The sequence below is a fragment of the Aulonocara sp. 'chitande type north' Nkhata Bay genome, linkage group LG5 (genome assembly GCF_057382095.1).
Source record: "Aulonocara sp. 'chitande type north' Nkhata Bay isolate Kocher_YH1m ecotype deep benthic linkage group LG5, A_spYH_male_GT1.1, whole genome shotgun sequence".
NCBI lineage: Eukaryota > Metazoa > Chordata > Actinopteri > Cichliformes > Cichlidae > Aulonocara > Aulonocara sp. 'chitande type north' Nkhata Bay.
In genome coordinates, this window is record NC_141348.1 from 30605109 (window position 1) to 30625962 (window position 20854).

At 41.8% G+C, this 20854-nt stretch overlaps 1 protein-coding gene across 8 annotated transcripts in view; it reads left to right on the plus strand.

The window, feature by feature from the left end:
- Nucleotides 1-20854, plus strand: part of flnba (filamin B a) — a 63497-nt gene that overhangs the window by 34543 nt on the left and 8100 nt on the right. For 5 of the 8 annotated variants that reach the window (XM_086292981.1, XM_086292982.1, XM_086292987.1 and 2 more), the window contains 24 exons: nt 434-570; nt 873-1066; nt 1166-1279; nt 2112-2255; nt 6522-6645; nt 8489-8649; nt 9223-9313; nt 9497-9651; nt 9815-9932; nt 11476-11555; nt 11711-11896; nt 11994-12308; nt 13070-13187; nt 13572-13772; nt 14424-14597; nt 14684-14846; nt 15251-15411; nt 16640-16931; nt 17254-17407; nt 17485-17674; nt 17754-18001; nt 18825-18908; nt 20101-20206; nt 20688-20828. In XM_086292981.1, coding sequence (XP_086149107.1) covers nt 434-570; nt 873-1066; nt 1166-1279; nt 2112-2255; nt 6522-6645; nt 8489-8649; nt 9223-9313; nt 9497-9651; nt 9815-9932; nt 11476-11555; nt 11711-11896; nt 11994-12308; nt 13070-13187; nt 13572-13772; nt 14424-14597; nt 14684-14846; nt 15251-15411; nt 16640-16931; nt 17254-17407; nt 17485-17674; nt 17754-18001; nt 18825-18908; nt 20101-20206; nt 20688-20828 — 3851 coding nt within the window. The remainder of the gene's footprint in view (nt 1-433; nt 571-872; nt 1067-1165; nt 1280-2111; nt 2256-6521; nt 6646-8488; nt 8650-9222; nt 9314-9496; nt 9652-9814; nt 9933-11475; nt 11556-11710; nt 11897-11993; nt 12309-13069; nt 13188-13571; nt 13773-14423; nt 14598-14683; nt 14847-15250; nt 15412-16639; nt 16932-17253; nt 17408-17484; nt 17675-17753; nt 18002-18824; nt 18909-20100; nt 20207-20687; nt 20829-20854) is intronic. The other 3 variants (XM_086292983.1, XM_086292984.1, XM_086292988.1) reach the window with 1 other exon arrangement.

The following is a 20854-nucleotide window of genomic DNA, read 5'->3' on the forward strand; positions in this document are numbered from 1 at the left end:
GTATGTAGAGGTACATTGTTTTTTTTTTTTTTTGTTTGTTTTTTTTTTTGTAGTGACCTCTTTGGCCCAGTAAGCATAGTCATGGTTTGTGCCATTGGTGGGCATAAGTTTCAAAAGGCTAAGACAAAACTGGGAAAGTGGAACATTTAAAGGGGAAAAACTGTAAATCCGCACAGGCAGTTTTATTTGGAGAGCAACAGACATGAACAAGAGACTCTGTGCACACACACTGTAACTGCAGTGTTGGGTTTCAGTCCTGTGGGGCACTGTGGTTGGCTTGTTTGTTGACAGTCTTTTGGGTGATTTCAAACTGTGTAGCGGTATTTAGACGCACGCACACACACACACCATGCTGTTTTTATGCATATGTTGTGACATTACCAAAACAGCAGCAGACTGTGTGATCTGATTTTTATTTTTTCCCCCTCTCCAGTCCATTTGAAGTAACAGTTGGTCAGGAGGCGGGGCCTCAGCAGATCAGGGCCTGGGGTCCAGGTTTGGAAGGAGGCATTGTGGGTAAACCTGCCACCTTTGTAGTGGAGTCCATTGGCACCGATGTGGGAGTGTTGGGTGAGTGATCACACCTGGTTCAGGTTCACCTGTATTTATCAAGCTGCTGCTGAACCAGCAGAAGACATCAAATCTTTTCACCAATCATAATTTCCTTCACTACATCCATAAACCTTCTCCCAAAGGGGGATTGGGCTTTGAAAACAAGTGAAGGGGTTAAAAATCATACGCTACATATAAAAGATGGATGTTGCCACTTCAGTACTGGTTGCAATTTTGAGCCTGAAATGTTACCACTGAATGTATCCAACCTGCAGTTCTTTACACCCTCACTAACTTAATCTAACCTGCTGTGTCTTCAGGTTTTGCCATCGAGGGACCTTCACAGGCCAAAATCGAGTGCGAGGACCAAAATGATGGGTCATGTGACGTTCGTTACTGGCCAACAGAACCTGGCGAGTATGCCGTCCATGTGACCTGTGATGAAGAGGACATCGAACACAGCCCCTTCATGGCCTTGATCATCCCTGATAACAACACTAGCTTCCCAGATAAGGTCAATGAGACTCTGAACAAACACGAGCACATGTTCAGGTGTTTTTAATTGAACAATGAACACTTAAGTTGGGGAATGACTTTTGTTTTGCGTTTGCAGGTCCAGGCTTACGGGCCGGGGCTTGAGAAGAGCGGCTGTGTCGTCAATCAGCCTGCCGAGTTCACTGTGAACGCTGAGCATGCTGGGAAAGGACCTCTGAACATCACAGCTCAGGTCAGAAGCAGAAATCCTGCCCCAAACTTTTAAGGATATATTATTATTATTATTATTATTATTATTATTATTATTATTATTATTATTATTATTATTATTATATATATATTTTTTTTTTTTTTGCAATAATGCCTACCATTATAAACCAAGATTAGCTTAATATTTGTTCACCTTTAAGTTATATTTTTTTAATTACTGTAAGAAAGTTTCCAAACATGACTGTGGGAATAAACGTGTGGAATTCGTTTTTGCATCCAGTTCCTCATAGTTTGATCATATGGTGAAGTTTATGAGCTACATGTAGATGAACTAAATCAAAGTTCACAGGTTGCATGCAAAGTGTGTGAGTGCAGTTAAATGTTAAGACATTTTTGACCATTTGCCACTCAAACTGCTTAGCCATGGGGTGACCCAGTTTTTGAAGCTGTTAATTCAATGTGGTGGTGTTTTAAGTGTGAAACCCTGAGATCAGACCCAGGGAAGACTTGCTGCTTTGGGTCTGCTTCAGTGTCACCCTGAAGATGGTGGTGGGAGTCTGCTTAGCCCTGCTGAATAGACTGCCAGGAAATGAACGAACAAATGGATGAAATGTGCTTTTGCTTGATGTGGTTGTCAAGTTTGTCTGCCTGCTTAGTTCCTGGTGCTGTTGTCTGTCATGTGATTGAACTATGTTCATGTTACCTATGGTTTCATAACAAATCCTTCAATTAAAGAGACTTTAATCAGATTTCCCATTATAACAAGAGAAAACGATACCATTTAATTCATTCAAATATATTTTTTGTACCCATCTTTGTCCTATTGATTAACTGACTTCCTGTTTGTTTGTCAGGACGCAGAGGGGCTTCCTGTGGAGGTCAAGATGAGGAGCAAAGGTGATGGACTGTATAGCTGCTCCTACACACCCACCTCCTCTCTCAAGCACACCGTGGCTGTGTCCTGGGCGGGAGTCAGCATCCCCAAAAGCCCCTTCAGGGTAAGCAGCCAATCACAGAACCCCGTTACTACAGGAAATGATAATTCCCTGCCCAAATCTGAGCATCTTGCCATGGCAGAAAGCATCAAGGTTGTTCAGTCGGAGCATTTAATTAAGACAGAGAGAGTAGAAGTTGTTCAGTCAGAGCTGAAGGTAAAAAGTACAGATGAGAGCTGCAAAACTAAGAGGCCTCTGATTATCATAACTACATCTATCGAGGAGAGGTACACCTCTTAGTTTAGGTGCACAGAGGTTCATCGTACAACAAAAAATTTAAGAAAAACTTTAAATATTATGAGAATTAAACACTTCACATGAAGAAATGGTAAACTGAGATGCATGGATAAGCCTGTAACTCAGTAGATTGCTCATTACATTTACATTCAAGTATCTGGTATTCAATATACCTTCATAAATGTGTTCAGTTGGACGTGGGAGGATATCTGTAGTTTGGGTTAGTGAGTTTGTTTTCTTCGTCAAGGAAGCAAACCTTTCTCTCAGCGTGTATCTGTAAAGCGTCACAATCATCAACAGATGGTTGTTAGAGGAAGGAATCAATATCTCGTGTCTGATCAAAAATTTAGAAGCTGAAATGTTTTTGATTTTTCAAATGTTTTAGTTTACACTGTTCTAATGAACTCCGTCATAGTAATGTTGTCACTGTAACAGCTGTTTGTCCTTCACATTATCACTTAAAACCCCTAATCTTAAAACTTGTTATGTAGACTCTTGATGTAACCAGTCTTCTGCACTGTAACCACTGTCCATGCATTTTTATTTTTTTTGTGTAACACTTTTTGGGTTTGAGTCCCACCTGAAAATCACTCACCTGAACCTTTCTGATCCCAGCTACAAACCAGCTTTGATGTATCAGCAGTCATCATCTCCAAAATGTTAGTACTCACCATATAAACCAGCTAGATTCATGGGTCATAACCCTTAAGAAGAATCCTAAACTGAATTTGCTCAAACTTTTTAGGCAGTGCTCACTAAATAGTCTACAATGTAATGACCCCTGTGGTGCTATATACCAATAACTATCAGTTTTGTGAGCCAAACTTTATTCTTCGGGTTACAGATAAAGCTCCAGTTTTGATTTAAAGAAAAAACAAACTCTTTACTGTAAGTATTAATGATGTCACAGAAACGAGGGCTGCTTTTTGGCATCTCAGATTTTGATTTTGGGCATGAAGTGAGCAGCAGCCTCATGATGACATCGCTTTCAGGACTACATTCAGCCTTTTTAAGTACATGCACTTAAGATTTAACTACATTTCTAATGTTTGGTTATCATTTAAAAGTAGACTTCTTCAAGGGGGTGGATCCTTTTTTAAAACCCTTAATGGGATTGGATTAGCAAAATACTAATGTCTTAGTCACAAAAGTGGTTTCCTGTCAGAAAATTGAAAGAAAAATGTTTTCTTTTCATTTTTGACAAACTAAAAATGTAGGAGAGATCATGCAAAAGCAACTCCCATCATTGGTATAAACGTGTCAAAGCCTTCCGGTGTAGCTGGTTTAAAAGATTTTGGATTTAGCCTCAGTTTACCAGAAATTATAAGACTGAAAATAATGAACTCTAAAGAATGACAGCATTCTTTAGAGTTCATTTATACTCTGCAAAGCCAGAGAGGTTCAGATAAGTGAATTTTTAACAGCATGTTTGTTGTTTTTCCCCTCCTGTTAAATGTGTTCATGTTCAGGGAAAACCTTTTCATTCCATGTGTGTATTTAATGAGATCAACACACACTTTCAGTGTAAAGTTGCTGACGTGTGAAAGTCATCCACATCAAACATACATTCTGAACACAGATACAATTGACCCATGATTTTGAGTATAAGGGCAAAACTGAGAGTGAAAAGGTTTTCTTTTTCCATTCATGTTTACTAACCAGTCTGTAAACCTTTTATTTTACTTTTTGAAATCATTGTTTGAGTTGCTGCTGTTTGTTTTGAAGCAGTTTATCGGCTCTTTGTCTTTGATACAAGTTTAGTTCCACATACATTACACACAAGTCCCATGAGAAACTGCCGTAGAGTCTGAGATTCATGAAGATCCCAGCAAGCATGAAGAGCAGGCAAAGACATTCAGCTTGTTGCACGTCTGTTATCCTTTCAAAGTGTTTAGGGCTAGACTAGACTTTCAGAAGCTTTTGCAACAACCTGACTGATTTCTGTAGTGTTCACGGTGGTCCATAAATCACTTCAGCCGATGGACACCTTGTGATGTCTTAGTCACTGATTGTTCAGCAGGCTTGTTCTGAGCTGCAGCGACTTGCGTGCAGGCTTCCTCGTTCTGACTGCGCCTTTCTCGAATTTCAGTGAAGATACTTTGGGTGGATAAAATGCAAACAGACACACCCAGCTCTCAGCACTGCTGGGAGCCTACAGCAGTGACACCTTTTTAATCAAATGTGTAGGAAAAGAATCCAGCATGGGAAAGAGGTTCATGGTTCAAATCTGGCTCAGTGTAAACTGTCCACTGCTGTGCTGGTGAGCTACAGACGAGGGAGTAAAGAATCTGTTTAAAAGCCAGAAACTGAAGCAGAAAGTTGATTCTTTTGTGTCAAAATGAGCTCACTTAGGCAGCTTCCATACACACATTGTATCTAAGGTGCAAAGTCCATCTCTGAATCCCTCTGGGAACTTATTTGGGCAGTTATTTTTAGAAGTTCTCTCAGATGACTAAAGCAGTTTGATTCCAGTGTTTACTGCGACATAAAGTCCACACCATGTTAGCAGCTCTTTTTATGCTGTCTAATTTACCCACTAGTGAGTGGACATGGTGTCTGTCGCTCCCTAAGCCGAACGGTTTACCGCTGCCTGCTGTGTGTCAGAGCGCGTATCGTTTATCTCCCGGCTTCTTTTGTGACTAATCCTCTGGAGTAGTTGCAGAATAAATCAACCTCTACATCCTTTGACAGTCTGCTTGGGTTGGGCTTTAAAAACAAGTCTGAAAAGAGCACTCATCAGCTTAAACACAAGTTGCAGAAACTGTTTGCACTCATTGCACTGATTTCTACTTTTATTATATAGAATGAGTAGATTTCCTTTTTTAAACATCTGTAGTGACTTAAAATCCTTTAAATCAGCTTTTAGAAGTTTGCAGAATTGTTTTTTTTCCCCTCCGTTGGCGCCTCATTTGAGATTTCTGTGCTTGCATTTTTGTTTTAAAATATTCCCAGTAAATCTGTAACTAACGTGTTTACTGAAACCAACTTTAATTTCAGTCTGTACTAAAACAACAAAGCACTTAAACACTTTAATTGCCACAAGTGGAAGTTGATTTCAAAATAAATGAACATTTTATTTAAATGTTGTTCTGTGTTTGGTTCATTTCTTTTTCTTAGGCTTTGCTCATTCAGTTTCTTTCTTTCACTCGTTCACTGATTTCTTGTTTAAAGCAAAACAAAGTACAACAAAATCTAAACGCTACATGCAAATGCAGGGAAAGGGGGAAGTGACCAAAGACCAGGCAAAACAAAGTCAGAATCCTGAATCGGACCCAGTAACTGTAGCTGTGATGTGGAATAATTATTGTACAGTCTTGCACTGGAGATGTTATCTAAATGGCACAAAGGACATTTAAGACTTTGTTTCTTAAAAAACAAAAGTTTTTATGATGGTGGTAAAATTTTAATATCACATCAAGACACTAGAGTTTCATATGGGATCAAGTTGATGATCATGAAGTAAATTTATGGCATTTATTAGTTGGACTTTTCCCCCTTTTTAAATGCCAGAAATTCATATTGAAGTCCCAGCAGTTAGTTTTCTGCACCTGTGAAGTTGTTAACCTGCACTTAGGCAATTTACTGTTTCACTTTTCATTCAGTGTCTTTTTATTATCAGTTTTTAGTTTTATTAGAAATGCTCTTTACTGTTAGAGTAAAATTGCACAACTGTGTACATTGTAGATGTGATCTGCCTGTAGAGAATTCACTGTTTAATGCCACCACCCTGGTTTATTGCGACACCTTTCAGATGCTTTTTGGAAACATTGAATCCTCCTCACCTGCTTTCCTCTTAAGTTATAGCTGTGTGAAGCCAGCATTAATAAACGTGATGTTGAAATGTGTTGCAGTAAATATGCTAAGAATAAATTTAAAAAATGAAAAGCTGTGCATCTAGTTTGGAGCCTTGTGGTTCTCTGTATTATAGCATTCATTGTCGTCTTAATTTTATTTTATTTCTACAAAATTTGACTGCCTCACATCCTTAAGGAGATTGAAATAAGTGATGTCACTTCCTGTTGGTGCCCGTAGGTAAATGTGGGTAAAGGCAGCCACCCCAACATGGTGAAGGTGTTTGGTCCCGGAGTGGAGAGGAGTGGACTGAAGGCCAACGAGCCCACACACTTCACTGTGGACTGTTCAGGAGCTGGAGATGGTAACTCGAACACACTAAGAATCATTTAGACAGGAAATCCTGACTGTTTTATCACACTTCAAAAGAACTTGCTTAAAGGGGATGTGCTTTTCTTTGGCTGGGACATTAACATGTATAACCTTAAACAGTGGTGGATCCACTTGTACTTCTGTGGTGTCACAGAGTAGATATGCCTGATGTGGCCATTAACCAAGATAATAGCTTCTAATTTAGACCCAGAGTTGGGGGGGGGAGAGGGAATTGTAATTTTGTGCTTTGTATTTGGTCAAGTTGTTTCACAAACTTTGGGGTTTGAGTGTTAGGAGTAAGCAAGGTGTGTTCTGTTTCAGTGTCAGTCCAAGCAGCAGTTTATTAAAAGCTAACAAAGTATCACAACCGTAAAACAACCGGTTTTGATACCAATATGCCGGTTCAACACCAGACTTCAGATTTGGATATTCTAAAATGAATCAACTGGAAAAGATTTGAAGCAGAAAAACTACTTCCATGAACAAGTTGCGCTGACTGTTCTGTGACGTTCGAGAGAGTAGCCTTCTCCTTTTTTTTCCCTCTGATTTCATCATCAGAGGGTACCCACTCCTACATTCATTTCCATTCTGCTGCATCTTATGAACTCTTATCTAAACTTGCACTTCAAACAAGTCTGAGGACGACTAGTATTTGTCACTGCATTAATGAATAGAGACAAAGCACACGTTCAGGTTTGAGTGTGCATATATTCTTTTAATGTGGTGGGGAGCATGTTTAGGCCGGTGCATGCGGGTGATGAAGCATGATCCTGTGTTACTACTCAGGAAGGGTCAGATGGATGAATTTCCTGTTGGGATGTTTCTGCCTTGAGATCATTGCCATGACATACCAGAGGAAAGAGAGGGGGGGTCGGGGTGTAGGGTATATTACTGTAGTATCATTCAAAGGCTACATTCATTTTAAAGTGAATGCACATGTTACAAACAATGTGTTTGTTTGTTTTTTTTTTTACTCTGCTCTGTGCCAAAAGAGCTGTTGAAATTCAATTCAGCCTGGGGGCAAAAAAGTAAACTGCTCTAAAAGGCTAAAAGAATTATTTGCAAATGCTACTAGAATTTATTTATTTTCAAATTATAGTATCAGTATGTTCAAACTGGAGAAAGTAACACTTATGTAGATTTATTTATTTTTCTTCTTCCATGTCATTTTCATGACAGGAAACGCTTCTTTTATGAATCCCCCCCCCCCCCCCCCCCCACCAAAAACACACAAAACTTTGCCACAGTGGTGATGCTCATATTAGTGTGTGTGTGTGTGTGTGTGTGTGTGCGCACATAAAAACTGCATTTGTTTTAATCTTCTAGAATTAAATTCTTAAACATTACAGTATGTGCAGTGGGGTAATTTGAGCTTTTTCTTTGGGACAAGAGAGAATTGTGAAGGTCATCTGCTAACACTCTGTATAGAAAGAAAAAGGGTTTCTGAGGGGTTTCTCAGGAGTGGTTTCAGGTTATCAGTGGTTTCCCTTCAGGGGTGGGCAGTTTCTGTTGTCTGACATGGTTTCTTGTCCTTTTCTTATCTCTCATACTCTGAATTCCTCTGTTGTGATTGATAGCTCGGGTCTTGTGCTGCAGGGAGTGCCGATTGTGTTGCACAGGTGGCTTATTGTTTTTGGCAATGCACCATCCCGGAGGTGTGAAGTGTTTCTGAGAAGAGACGATTGACTGAGGAGCAGAAACTGAAGCAGGCAGCGCCACCTTGTGGCAGCCGGTGTATACACTGAAACGATCATCGGCCAAGAAATGAGATTATTTGGAGTCTGAGTCATAACTGTATGTTCACGATATGGTTATGGTCAACTGTGTTTGTTCAGGTGATGTCGGCGTTGGGATTAAGTGTGACGCCAACATGATCAGCGACAAAGAGGCTGACGTGGATTTTGATATCATTCCCAACGCCAACGACACGTTCACAGTCAAATACATCCCTCCTGCTGCTGGAAGGCTCACCATTAAAGTCCTGTTCACTGACAAGGTACAAACACACTCCTGAAAGGATCGCCCTCTGGTCTGAGTGCTCGCTGTCCACAGTCTGGAGTCAGAAGTGATTACATTTAGATGAGTGTGGAATGCAGAGCATGATTTACTCCATAAACTGCCTGCAAAGTATAGATAATTTCTATCAATTGATAAAATACTAATTTTTCCCCTAGTGTTTTAAGTCGGCTTGAAGTCAGATTTGATGAATTAATGAGTGCCAAAAAGACATCTTTCTATTTTAATGTTTTCATCATTTCTAAGTTGCTAAACCTGCTCTGATTCCTACTTGTATACCACTAGTGAAATAGCTCACTTTTTTTCTACGGGAGAAGTCTAATGTTGGTGAAACACAACATAGAAAAGAGCGAGTGTCTCTTAAAATCTGTTTGACCTCATGATTTAAGGCTTGTATGAAGAAATGCATCGATTTTTCTGCGTTAAATATGACGTGCCAATAAATGTGTTTACCTTTTGGGCTTTTCTTTTCGCTCCATAAGCTATGCTATAGAATGTCCACTTTTAAGAAAAAAAGGTCTTACTGTGATTTTATTCTGGTTACTTAACACAGGAAGTTCCTCAGAGCCCCTTCAGTGTCAAAGTCGATCCTTCACATGATGCATCAAAGGTCAAAGCAGAAGGTCCTGGACTGGCTCGCACTGGTGAGAGAGTGGATTTAATGGGACATTAAATTTATTAGAATAGGTCTTAAACAAAAATCTGTCATTGAGCCCAGTCTTTTAAATCAAAGGTTAGTCCTTGATATGATCTGCTATTTGTAGGCGAGACTGTGACAGTATACAGAGAGCATTATTACAAGTAACCCCTTCTCTTATTCTGTCCAGGTGTGGAGAGCGGAAAACCGACTCATTTCACCGTGTTGACTAAAGGAGCAGGTAAAGCACCGCTGGACGTTACCTTCTCCTCTCCCGTGAAAGACTTTGACATCATCGATAACTACGACTACTCTCAGACTGTCAAGTACACACCTGCACAACAGGTACATCAGATTATTTCTAGTGCTTTTTATATTTTGGCACTTAACACTTAAAGTTCGTTATGTCAGAGTGTCACAGATCTTGCAAACTGTCCAGAGTCATGATGGTAAATGAACATAGTGCTTTTAGTGTTTGTTCCAGAGTAAATGATCAGTTTCTTTGCAGGGGGAGATGACAATCGTGGTGAAGTTTGGAGGCGACCCCATTGCCAAGAGCCCCTTCACAGTTGGAGTCGCTGCACCACTGGACCTCAGCAAAGTCACTGTGGATAACATGGATGGAAGTAAGCTGACTTCCTCTTCTGTTAACTTCCTCAACTGTTTAGAAAAGTTTTCTAGCAAAGAAAGAACACAAGTTATATCTTAAAAATAAATACAAGATTTTGTTTTTCTGACATGAGCAGTAAAGCATAACAAATGACTGCTTATGCTTCTGGAAAAAAAGAATATCTGCAGATTTGCTGTTGGTTCTTTTATAACATGCAAGGAACTTCAGGATGGTTCCTTCCCATTTCTGGTACATGAGTCGTTTGGTTTTGTGTTTTGTTTTTCTTTTGTTTTTGCTTCCAGGGTCTAATGAGAATTGATGAGTACTTTTCATCGGAGATGAAATCAAAGTTAAGCATTGTACAAATGTTTGACTGTAATTAAAGTTACAGTGACAGTCAACAGAAATTGTACAAGAGTGATCTGGATGTTGAGCTCCCGTTCTATCAGTCATCAGTTTTAGTGTTTGTTTTTTTGTTTTTTGGCCGTTTGGCTCTTTTGCCATCAGAATTGTTGTCTAAAGGCAAAGAAAGATGCCCAACGGATTTACTTTACCAAATGGACCATCCCAGCCTTGCCGTAATGGTCTATTTGATTCACCTTTTATTGTTTATTTTATTTTCACTTGCTAAATACGGGACAGACTTGACTGGGGAAAGAAAGAGGGGAAGAAAAACAGCGGAGAAGAGGGACGGGGATGAAGGGCAAAAAACAAAAACCAACAAAATAAGCAGACAAAAAATACATATATCGATCACCTGTTGAGAATGAAAAAAGAAAATGAGCAGAAGAAAAAAGAAGAGCAATACAATAAACAACATCGCAATGATGTATGGGAATATAACGGTAAATATTAAACATTATTGTGCAGCACGTAAGATCGACAGCGCACATTGTGCTTTGAGCTGGGAGCCAAAAAGGGTGTCGTTTGTGTGTGTGAGCACCCGTGTGTACACCTGTGAGCATGAGCGCGCTTGTATTTAAAAGGTTCCTTCATGTAATGATCTGCTAGAGGGTGTGGGGGGGGCCACAGCCCCGTCCTCCAGGGCATGAAGCAGGTATGGAGGAGAGCAAGACTCCAGACATCCAGAGGCCCTCAGAACACAAGAGACCAAGGAAGACCAACAGAGGGGCAGCCGCGCCACTGTCCCAGAGAGAGCTGAGGAGAGTCCCAGATGAGGGCTCACTCAGCAGCCGCGGAGCAGAAGCCAGGGGGAGTTGCAGTGATGTGCCCGTGAGCTCCGCCGGCAGCCAGCTGTGCCAGAGTGACCGAGCCCCGGGCCGAGAGGCCAAGGGCACCCCACCCCCCGAAGTGGCCCGAGCGAGCCCCAGGCTCCAGGCCATAAGCAGCCACCAAGGAGTGAGCCGGTGTGTACCCGGGCGCCCACCCCCGGACACAAAGAACCACCAATGCACTGATGTCTGAGGGCGTCTGTCAGGGGAAGTGGTGGGGGGAGATAGGCCTCCATACCTTAGAGGGCCTGAAACCAGTTTTGGTGTTAACAGAAAGTTTCTAGGTACTTCAGGAGCAGCCACTTATAAGTGACTAATGTCTTTCAGGAGTGGAGGTTAACCAGGAACAGCAGTTCATGGTGGACACAAAGGGTGCTGGAGGTCAAGGTCACCTGGTGGTAGAACTGGTGAGTGTCAGAGAAACCTCATATTGACCTGTGTGGGGAAAAATATAACTGTTAGTAAGAGTCAGTCTTTTTATTAAGGTTGGATAAGGAAAATACTTTTTCCAAAAATTTTAAATTCTGGAAAATCTGTTTTCTTTCTGCATATGTGGTGTTAGCTGAGTCCCAGTCAGCAGGCAGTACCTTGTAAAGTTGAGCCTCAGCCCGGTAAAGCAGATGTCAGTTTGGTCCGTTACACCCCCACAAAGGAGGGAGTGTATGCTGTTAACGTGTCTTATGATGGACACCCCATCCCAGGAAGCCCCTTTCCTGTGGAGGCCCACCTGCCTCCAGACCCCAGCAAGGTAATATCAGTTTGTTCTGTAAGCTGACAATTTTACTTGGTCTGTTTTAACATGTTAGACACCTCTATGATTAATAATGCGTTACATCTTGTTTTAGGTGAAAGCCTTCGGTCCTGGTCTGAAGGGAGGCTTAGTGGGGAACCTGGCTGAGTTCACAATCGACACCAAAGGTGCCGGCACTGGAGGTCTGGGGCTGACGGTGGAGGGGCCGACCGAGGCCAAGATCGAATGTTCAGATAATGGCGATGGGACCTGCTCAGTCTCCTACCTGCCCACAGAGCCTGGAGACTACCTGGTTAACATCCTGTTTGAGAATGTCCACATCCCCGGATCGCCATTCAGAGCTGACATCCAGATGCCCTTTGACCCCTCCAAGGTGGTTGCCTCAGGATCGGGCCTGAAGAGAGCCAAGGTGAGTCTGCAGGGGGAGTGAAATCTGAATGAGTGCAACAAATATGCTGCTACAACACTGCTTCTGAATTTCTCTGCAGCTCAGAATTTTGGCTCGTTAATCTTAAATTTGTAAAGTTAGCTGCTCTTTTATGTGGTGATCTCTGGGTTTCAGTAGGAATGCAGAACCACCTCCTCCTCCCCACTTCACCCAGTAATATGTTCCAGTCTTTGTTGTAGCAGCATTTTCCAGTCTTAGTGGGAGTTTCCGTCATATTGCGCAAAAATCTTCATAGCTTTTGACTGTATGGTGTAATTTCCTCCACTGGGTGTGTTAAAAGCAGCGAGAAATGTGACAAATTGACCTGCACTTGATCCATGATGGCAGCCTTTCCTGCTTTTCTTACAGCCAGTGGATTCATTCCTCTGTTTAGGGAAGGTGTGTGTGAAGTGGTGACTTCTGAAAAGTAGTGCCAGTCAAAATGTGTGACTAACTAGGGAATGAAAAAGGGTGTCCCACATGAACTGAGACACCCGGTCAGCCAATATGTATGTGGTGGACTCTGCTGAAATGCAGCCAGGAAGAAATTTTCAAGTTCCTCAGAATTTATTCATGCAATAGGCACAAGTTCAGTTTTTCATTGTTCGAAAGTTGTGCTGCTTTTTAAGTTCCTTAATCTCATCTCATCCTGTCCTGTGTCTGCTTTAGAGTCTGACTCATCCTTTAAAATACTCTCCTGTCCTGAAAGTCATAAAGTCTGATCCATGTTACTGTCTCTTCAGGTTGGGGAAACCAGTGTTGTAAATGTGGACTGCTCTCAAGCTGGACCGGGTGAACTCAGCCTGGAGGCTGCGCTAGATTCACCCCCAAGCAGCCCTACTGGTTCAGGCCTGGGCTCAGGTAACTATTTAATTCAGTCATATAAAAGTTATACATGTTCAAAAGCACATTTAAAAAGCTGTATTCAAATAAAGGCAGAGCCAGCCATTATTCACTGTTTATGAAAATTGGGATTTAGAGACTTAAAAGAATACTTGATGATCAGTTATTTCAAGTGAAGAAAGTTTCCATTTCGTCCCCTTTGCTTCTTTAACATGCCTCACCAGGGGGTAAGTGTAGAGCTTATTTAATATCATGAAATATGGCTGGAAAGCTGTCGTTTGGCTTTGTCAACAGACATGTTCATTGGTGAGATTTTGTATGTTTAAACTCCAGGTTTTCTGTTTTAAAGCAAAAAATTTTGGTGGTTCTCCATGTAGCACAAATTCTAATTTCATATTCCAGGTGCAAAAGCGAAGACTGAGATTGTGGATAACAAAGACGGGACCTACACGGTGACCTACATCCCTTTGACTTCTGGCATGTACACCCTGCTGCTGAAGTATGGAGGAAAGACGGTCCCTGGTTTCCCTGCTAAGGTGATGGCGGACCCTGCTGTGGACACCTCCAAAGTCAAAGTGTTTGGACCTGGAGTGGAGGGACAAGGTACAGTATATATTTAGTTTGATACAAATCCAGTTTAGGAAGAATAATTAAATGAGTGGTGTTCAAGTTGAGCAGTACTGTTTATTTTTTCCTGTTTGGTTTCTTTTGCTTTGCATTATCCTGCACAGTTGAATATTATACAAGTTAGAAGTCATAGAAAGTGAATTATACAACTTAATAGCATTCGCTACAGTGGTTAATGAACCTAATATGATCATCCCAAGCACACGGCTGAGAGTACATAAGCTCCACCCACCTGCTTATGTTTAATTGAGGGGCAGCCAATCACAAAACAGTTTTTTAAATAGGGTGGCCTTACAGGGGGAGGAGATAAAATGGCTTATGTCAGACTGGGTTTAATTGAGAGACTCCACTATTGTGCTGAACTTTGAAGTGTTAATATTCAATGCTTCTCTTCATTTTTTGTGAATTGAAGAATTTTGCATTGAGGGACTGTGTGCATTTTATGTAGTATAGTTTTTAAATCCCTTTGTGATATCGGGGTAATTTCCAACTTGATAAAACTCCTTCATAAGTCAACAGGTAGAGATGACTTGACAGCCTGAGTAAGTTTGGTGATGATCAAAAAACCTCTTGTGCCCAGTCAGAGTTCTGCTTAAAACACGCCTTCCTCTGTTTCCCTCCCTCCAGCTGTTTTCAGAGAAGCCACCACAGAGTTCACAGTGGATGCTCGTTCTCTGACCCGGCGGGGTGGCGACCACATAAAGGCGGCGGTCAAGAACCCGTCTGGAGCTCTGACAGACTGTGTGGTTACAGACAAGGCCGATGGCACCTACTGTGTCGAGTACACTCCTTTTGAAAATGGTAACGCATCCAGTCAGAACTGAACTGCTCAACATAAAACCTTTTTGTTGTGAAGTCCGTTTCATTTGTGTCAATCTTTATTTTAGGCGTCCACAGCGTCCAGGTTCTGTATGATGACACTCCAGTTCCCAATAGCCCATTCAGGGTTTCTGTGTCAGAGGGATGTGACCCGAGCAGGGTGGTGGCTACTGGCCCCGGGCTGGAACAAGGCCTGACTGACCAGCCCAACAACTTCAACATCTTCACCAGGTACTGCTGGGCAATAAAGTATGCACATATATCCTTATAAATAAGGAGCAATAAAGTAGATAACTGTATGAGTCAGTAAAGATTATAGTTAACTGACAGAAAACTGAAACTACACTTTTACAGGGAATATTTAATTTAAGACTCTTTGGTTATATTTTTAAATGCACCATGTGTGACGAGGCATTATGCCTTTTTGTTTCAGTCTTTTTTTCTTTTCTTCTTTTTTTTTTTTTTTAAGCCAATACAAACAAAAGGTAAACATTCTGTCATTTGCGCACAACATTTGTGCGCAAATGACAAAATTGGCAATCAAATCATGTAAATCATCCTGTATCATCTGCAAACATTTGAACATTTTGGTAGATAATTAAAGTACAAATAATTTGGATGTGGTGTTCCTTCAGAGGGGCAGGTATTGGTGGCCTTGGCATCACTGTGGAGGGTCCATCAGAGTCTAAGATGTCTTGCACAGACAACAAAGATGGCAGCTGCAGTGTGGAGTACATTCCCTTCACACCAGGAAACTACGACGTCAACATCACCTATGGAGGAGAACACATCCCTGGTGAGATGATCTTTTTTTTTTTTTTATTAATTTGGTTCCCTTACTAGCATAATAAGCTGTAGCACAGGGGATGGTTAAACCTGTAAAGCGTGCAGGAAAAACCCTACCTTTTAAAAATGGAAAGACAAGCATTCAGAAACAGTTCAGAGTAAACCAGGTGAGGTGTTTCAGGCATGTCCACGCTGGACACAGAACACGCTGGAAAGATTATTTCTCTGAGCTAGTTTAGGGAACACCTCAGCATCCTGAAGAGTTTGAGTTTAACAACCCTTGTAGTTTATAAAACAACTTTCTTTGAGTGTATTTCATCTTAAGACCTTTAGCTTAGACTGCTGCCCTTGCAACTCAAAGTTGGATGAGTGAATGGAGAAGGCATTTCATTTGTTTGAGACAATTTTCAACTGCAAGTTAATCACATTTGAGTCTTTTGTGTGTGAGTTGGTTAAAATAGGGTGGAAAGATCAGTATTTCTGGACCACAGTGGAGCTCTGTGGCATAGATAAACAGGAACTGGATCCAGATGGTTTGGGTCAGTTTTCTGAGATTTGTTGACAACAGAAAGAGAGAAGAATTTAATCAGACTTAATTCTGGTAATGTGAGAAGGCTCATGAATGGAGGAGGAATGGTTCTCATCAACATGAAAAACAGGAATAAACTAATTTAGCACAGCTTCACTAAGCTGTTTCACATGCGTTCATCTCTTAAAGATCTTTAATGTCACTTTAATAACACTTTGTTGACTTTTCTCTCATTTGTACCTATAAACAGATGCTAATGATAAAAGGTGCAGTTAATGTTTAGTTGACATTACAAAAATGCTGTTATTGGTTGTTTGAAGACATGTTGAGGGTTTTGGCTTAATGTTTTAAAGATGTCACAGTTTTAAATTTCTTCGACTGTGGTCTGAAAAGTTCTCATGTTTCTTTGTTTGACAACTTTTATGCGATGACTTTGTTTCTGCAGAGTCATTCAGCAGATACTGCAGCACTGTTATCTCTGTAACTTTGCATTTGTGGAGTGATTCACAGACATGTTGTCAGACAGTTATCCAGTATCTAGGAGTGCATTTTATTAGCATTTATTAAGAGGTGGCTTCACTCTGCACATCTGTCTACATGTCTGTGATGTCTCTGCTGCATGTGCTACAAACATTAAAGTGTCAAACAGCACGCTCTGCTACGAGTCTTGCTAGTTGTGTTTACACCTAATTTATTTTTCTGTACTTAGGGAGTCCATTTAAGGTCCCAGTTAAGGATGTGGTGGACTCTAGTAAGGTCAAAGTTTCTGGTCCTGGAGTGGCGTCAGGAGTCAGGGCCAATATCCCGCAATCCTTCACAGTGGACTGCAGGAAGGCCGGCGTGGCGCCCCTGGCTGTGGCAGTCGCTGCTCCCAAAGGCATTGCAGAGCCTGCGGAAGTGACTGATAATGGAGACGGGACTCACACAGTGTCCTACACGCCGTCTGTGGAGGGACCGTACTCGGTGGCTGTAAAATATGCTGAGGAGGACGTCCCACACAGGTACACAGCTGTAGCAGTACAGCAGCAGAAGGAGTTGGGCAACTTTGTGAAAATGTATACATTTGATTTGTTCTGGTTTGTTTTAATTGAACTGCTGACACCTCAAATGATGGACTTAAGCTAAATTTAAGATTATATGAAACTACAGTGACTGATTATCCAGAAAAAAATGCATGCAAAGCAGACCTTTTGAGTCGATTCACTCTAACAGCCAGAGGTGAACACTGTATTACTCTATCGCTGGTAATTTTTGTCCCTTTGATATCTGCTTGCTGTTGTGGTTCATACCGTTGATCAGTCTTTACTGTCTCTGATCTTTCAGTCCCTTCAAGTTTCGGGTTCTGCCCACTCACGATGCCAGCAAAGTACGAGCCAGCGGCCCCGGGCTGACCAGCGGCGTCCCCGCCAGCTTCCCCGTTGAGTTCAATATCGACGCTAAAGATGCTGGCCAAGGCCAACTGAGCGTGCTCATCACGGTCAGTATCGCACACATAAGCATACACACACTAAAGTCGACCCCACACAGATTGTTATTCACTTCCTTCCTCTTCAGGACCAGGATGGCAAACCTAAGCAGCCCAGGATCCATGACAACGGTGATGGTACATACCGGGTATCATACATCCCTGACCGTGCTGGCCGGTACACCATCGTTATAAAATATGGTGGCGATGACATCCCAGCATCACCTTACAGAGTCCGTGCCACAGCAACTGGTGATGCCAGCAAGTGCACCGTGACCGGTATGTGATCGGAGTCTGACAGAAGGAATCTCATTTATTTTTAGGAGTCTGATTAATTCACAACGTGTACTTCTCCCAGGTTCGGGCGTGGGTCCCACTGTGGCCATTGGTGAGGAGCTGAGTCTGGTGGTGAATGCAAAGGGTGCTGGTAAAGGGAAAGTGAGCTGTGTGGTGGTTCAGCCCGATGGCACAGAGGTGGAGGCCGAGGTGCTGGAGAATGAAGATGGCACCTTTGACATCTTCTACACTGCGCCAGCTCCTGGCAACTACGTCATCTACGTCCGCTTTGGAGGGGAAAACATCCCACGCAGTCCCTTCAAAGTCACGGTGAGAAGAGAACGCATATTAGACAAACACTTTGAAAGCAGATGTCGCGGTCATCCAGAGTATCAAACATGTCCTTGTACACTGATTAACCTCATCTTAGTTTGACTGTTTGTTTTGTTTCTTTGATTTTCCTGCTCGTTGTATTGGGCCTTTCATCGTCTTTCCTTGTTTGTGTGGGAGGGATCATTTTCTCCACAAAGTCATGTCACAGTGGAAGAAATTTTATTTGAACTGATGCGTATTTCAGTCTTAACAAAGCAGCTGTCTTTAGGCTGCACAGACAGATAAATGGTATTTCTTGAACTCTGATGTGATCAGATGTGAAGACTACATTTTAAGTGGATTAAAAAAAATGGGTTGGCTTTTGTGCTTACAGCCAGAGCCTGCCCAGACCATATCAGGGATATCTGACATCATATCAGATGGTGTTTAGAGCAGTCTGATGCCTAAATTTTTGGCTGGACAATAAAGGCTGAATGCACAATGGTTCTGCTTTAGAGAAACTTGCATAACTAATTAGAAATAAATATCCTGAAAAGGTCCTCAAAAATGGAGGGCAAAAAAAATATAGGAAATTGATGCTATTCTTCTCTTATATTCCTAAAAAGTTTATTCCAGCCTGATAAGTGGGTGGAAATATGAGAACTTGATGTAATTTCTTAATGTTAAGGACAGAACACATAAGATGTTTCTAGCCATTAATGGAAACTGCTGGTGGTGATCGCAGGTGTTTGCTTTCCACTCCAAACATAACTATGGACTTTGTGTAAAGAGACTCCCACATGTGTGTGAGATGTGTTAATCCTTACTGTCATGTCACCAGGCTACTGATGAGGTACCCATGATGAAAGGGCAGACATCTCTACAGCAACGGGCCGCTCCCCCTGGGGCTGGCTTCAAGCCATGGGTACCCCATTACACACACTTACACATGTTTTTAAGCCCTTCAGCAGATCGTTAGTGTCCTTTGGAGACATCTGATTCCAACTTTATTCTGCAGCAGAACAATTGGCCTTAAACTGGGGTTAGAAACATTAATTGGTTCATGATTTGAATAATAATGGTAATGGGGAGGGTTACATCTTACCAGTTTGGGCATAATCACTGACTCTAGTCTTTATTCGAGTGAGCTGCAAAAGAAATCAGATGTTTTAGAAGCTCTTTGGAGGTGCAGGTCTGTCAGTAAGCTTATAGACACAGATATTGCAATGTTCTTCAGCTCACCTGAGCGCTGTACTAAGTTATTCAAGCAGGGATCTTTCTATTATCTGGATTCCTTTAGCCTCATATTGGATCAGCGGTCACATGAAACTGGATATCCACTCACTCAGTTAACCCACACGTCATGACTTTTTCTACTAAAAATGATCACCATGTTCCTTTTATGATGCAAGATAATATACAATTGTAATTATAGTTGATACTGATAAATCTGTTGACAGCTGAGAGCTTTCATCCTTTGGAATAGGCTTTATTCTTAAGACCTGTCCATTTTCATGTGACCGCTTAGTCTGATCACTCTGTCAGGATGGCTTGAACCAGATAAGAGAGAAATCCTGGGAATGTTGAACCTGCCTTGTAGTACAGGCCCCAGGGTTGGTTAAGGCTGTGCTGCAGTGTGTGGTTTAGGTCGTCTTTTTCACTGTTTGGAGGACAGTATTTATAGAACACACTTTATATTCCCACACACCCTCTCTGTTGCGGGTGAATGGCTGCTGGTTGAACACTTAACTTCTCTCTCACTGCACTCCTTAGTGTATTCACTCAAACACTTTCTTTCCTCCATGCCATCGTTCACAAACCACCATCTGTGTGCGAGATGCATTGCACAAAGGTGTTGTGGTGGTAACCTTTGCTCCTCTTCTTTCTTGGTGCACTCTTCATCACTGTGGCTGCATCAGTCACCCCATCATCACAGTCATCCACCTCTTCCTTCCTCATCCTTCCTTCATTGCACAACTCCTTTTCAGGATGCCCTTGTGTGGGCGGGGCTTGGAGGCAGCATGCTTGCATTTCAGGTTGCTGAGAACATTTTATTTTATTTTTTTCCCCCCTCACTGACATGCTAAAGTCTGTCTTTGTGCCTGTCTTGTATTCAGGTGAAGTCTGAAAGCTACCAGCTAGATGGTACGAGCGTTAACGGCAGTGGCTTCAGACCTTTCGACATGGTGATTCCTTTCGCACTCAGGAAGGGAGAAATCACCGGTAAGGAAGAAAGGGATGGATGGTCTCAGTGAATTTGTGCTTATTTGAGGTGTTGAGAGACACAAGGTTTTATCATAACAAAAAAAAGCACCAGCAATTCTAGAAAAATTTTCATAAGTTATTTAAAACTTCACTGCACACGGTAAGTGATTAAACACAAGAAATGCAATTTATTCAGATCAGCAGAGGCTGAGGACACATTTTCAGCTTTCTGGGTTTCTCTGCGGTACAAAACCTGCATACTCTGCCACCTGCAGCAGTATATTATTTTTTTTGTGTGAATCGACAGATGTGAGTAACCAGTAAATTGAAATGTGGATGAGACATTCATGGGTTAATATAATCAGTTTAGTTATTAGAAATGACACAGTCTGTACAAACTAATATGTTAAAGGGGATCAGAGTTTAAGACAGTGACCAATAAATGGACAGTCTGACTCTTCCATTATAAAAATGGCTAATCAAGAAACTTCTCTTACAGGTGAGGTGTTGATGCCTTCAGGTAAATCCGCTCAGCCTCTAATCACAGACAACCTGGATGGGACGGTCACAGTGCAGTACTCTCCTACTGAGGCCGGTCTGCACGAGATGCACATCAAATACAACGGCACACACATCCCAGGTAAACACATACACTCATGTGACATT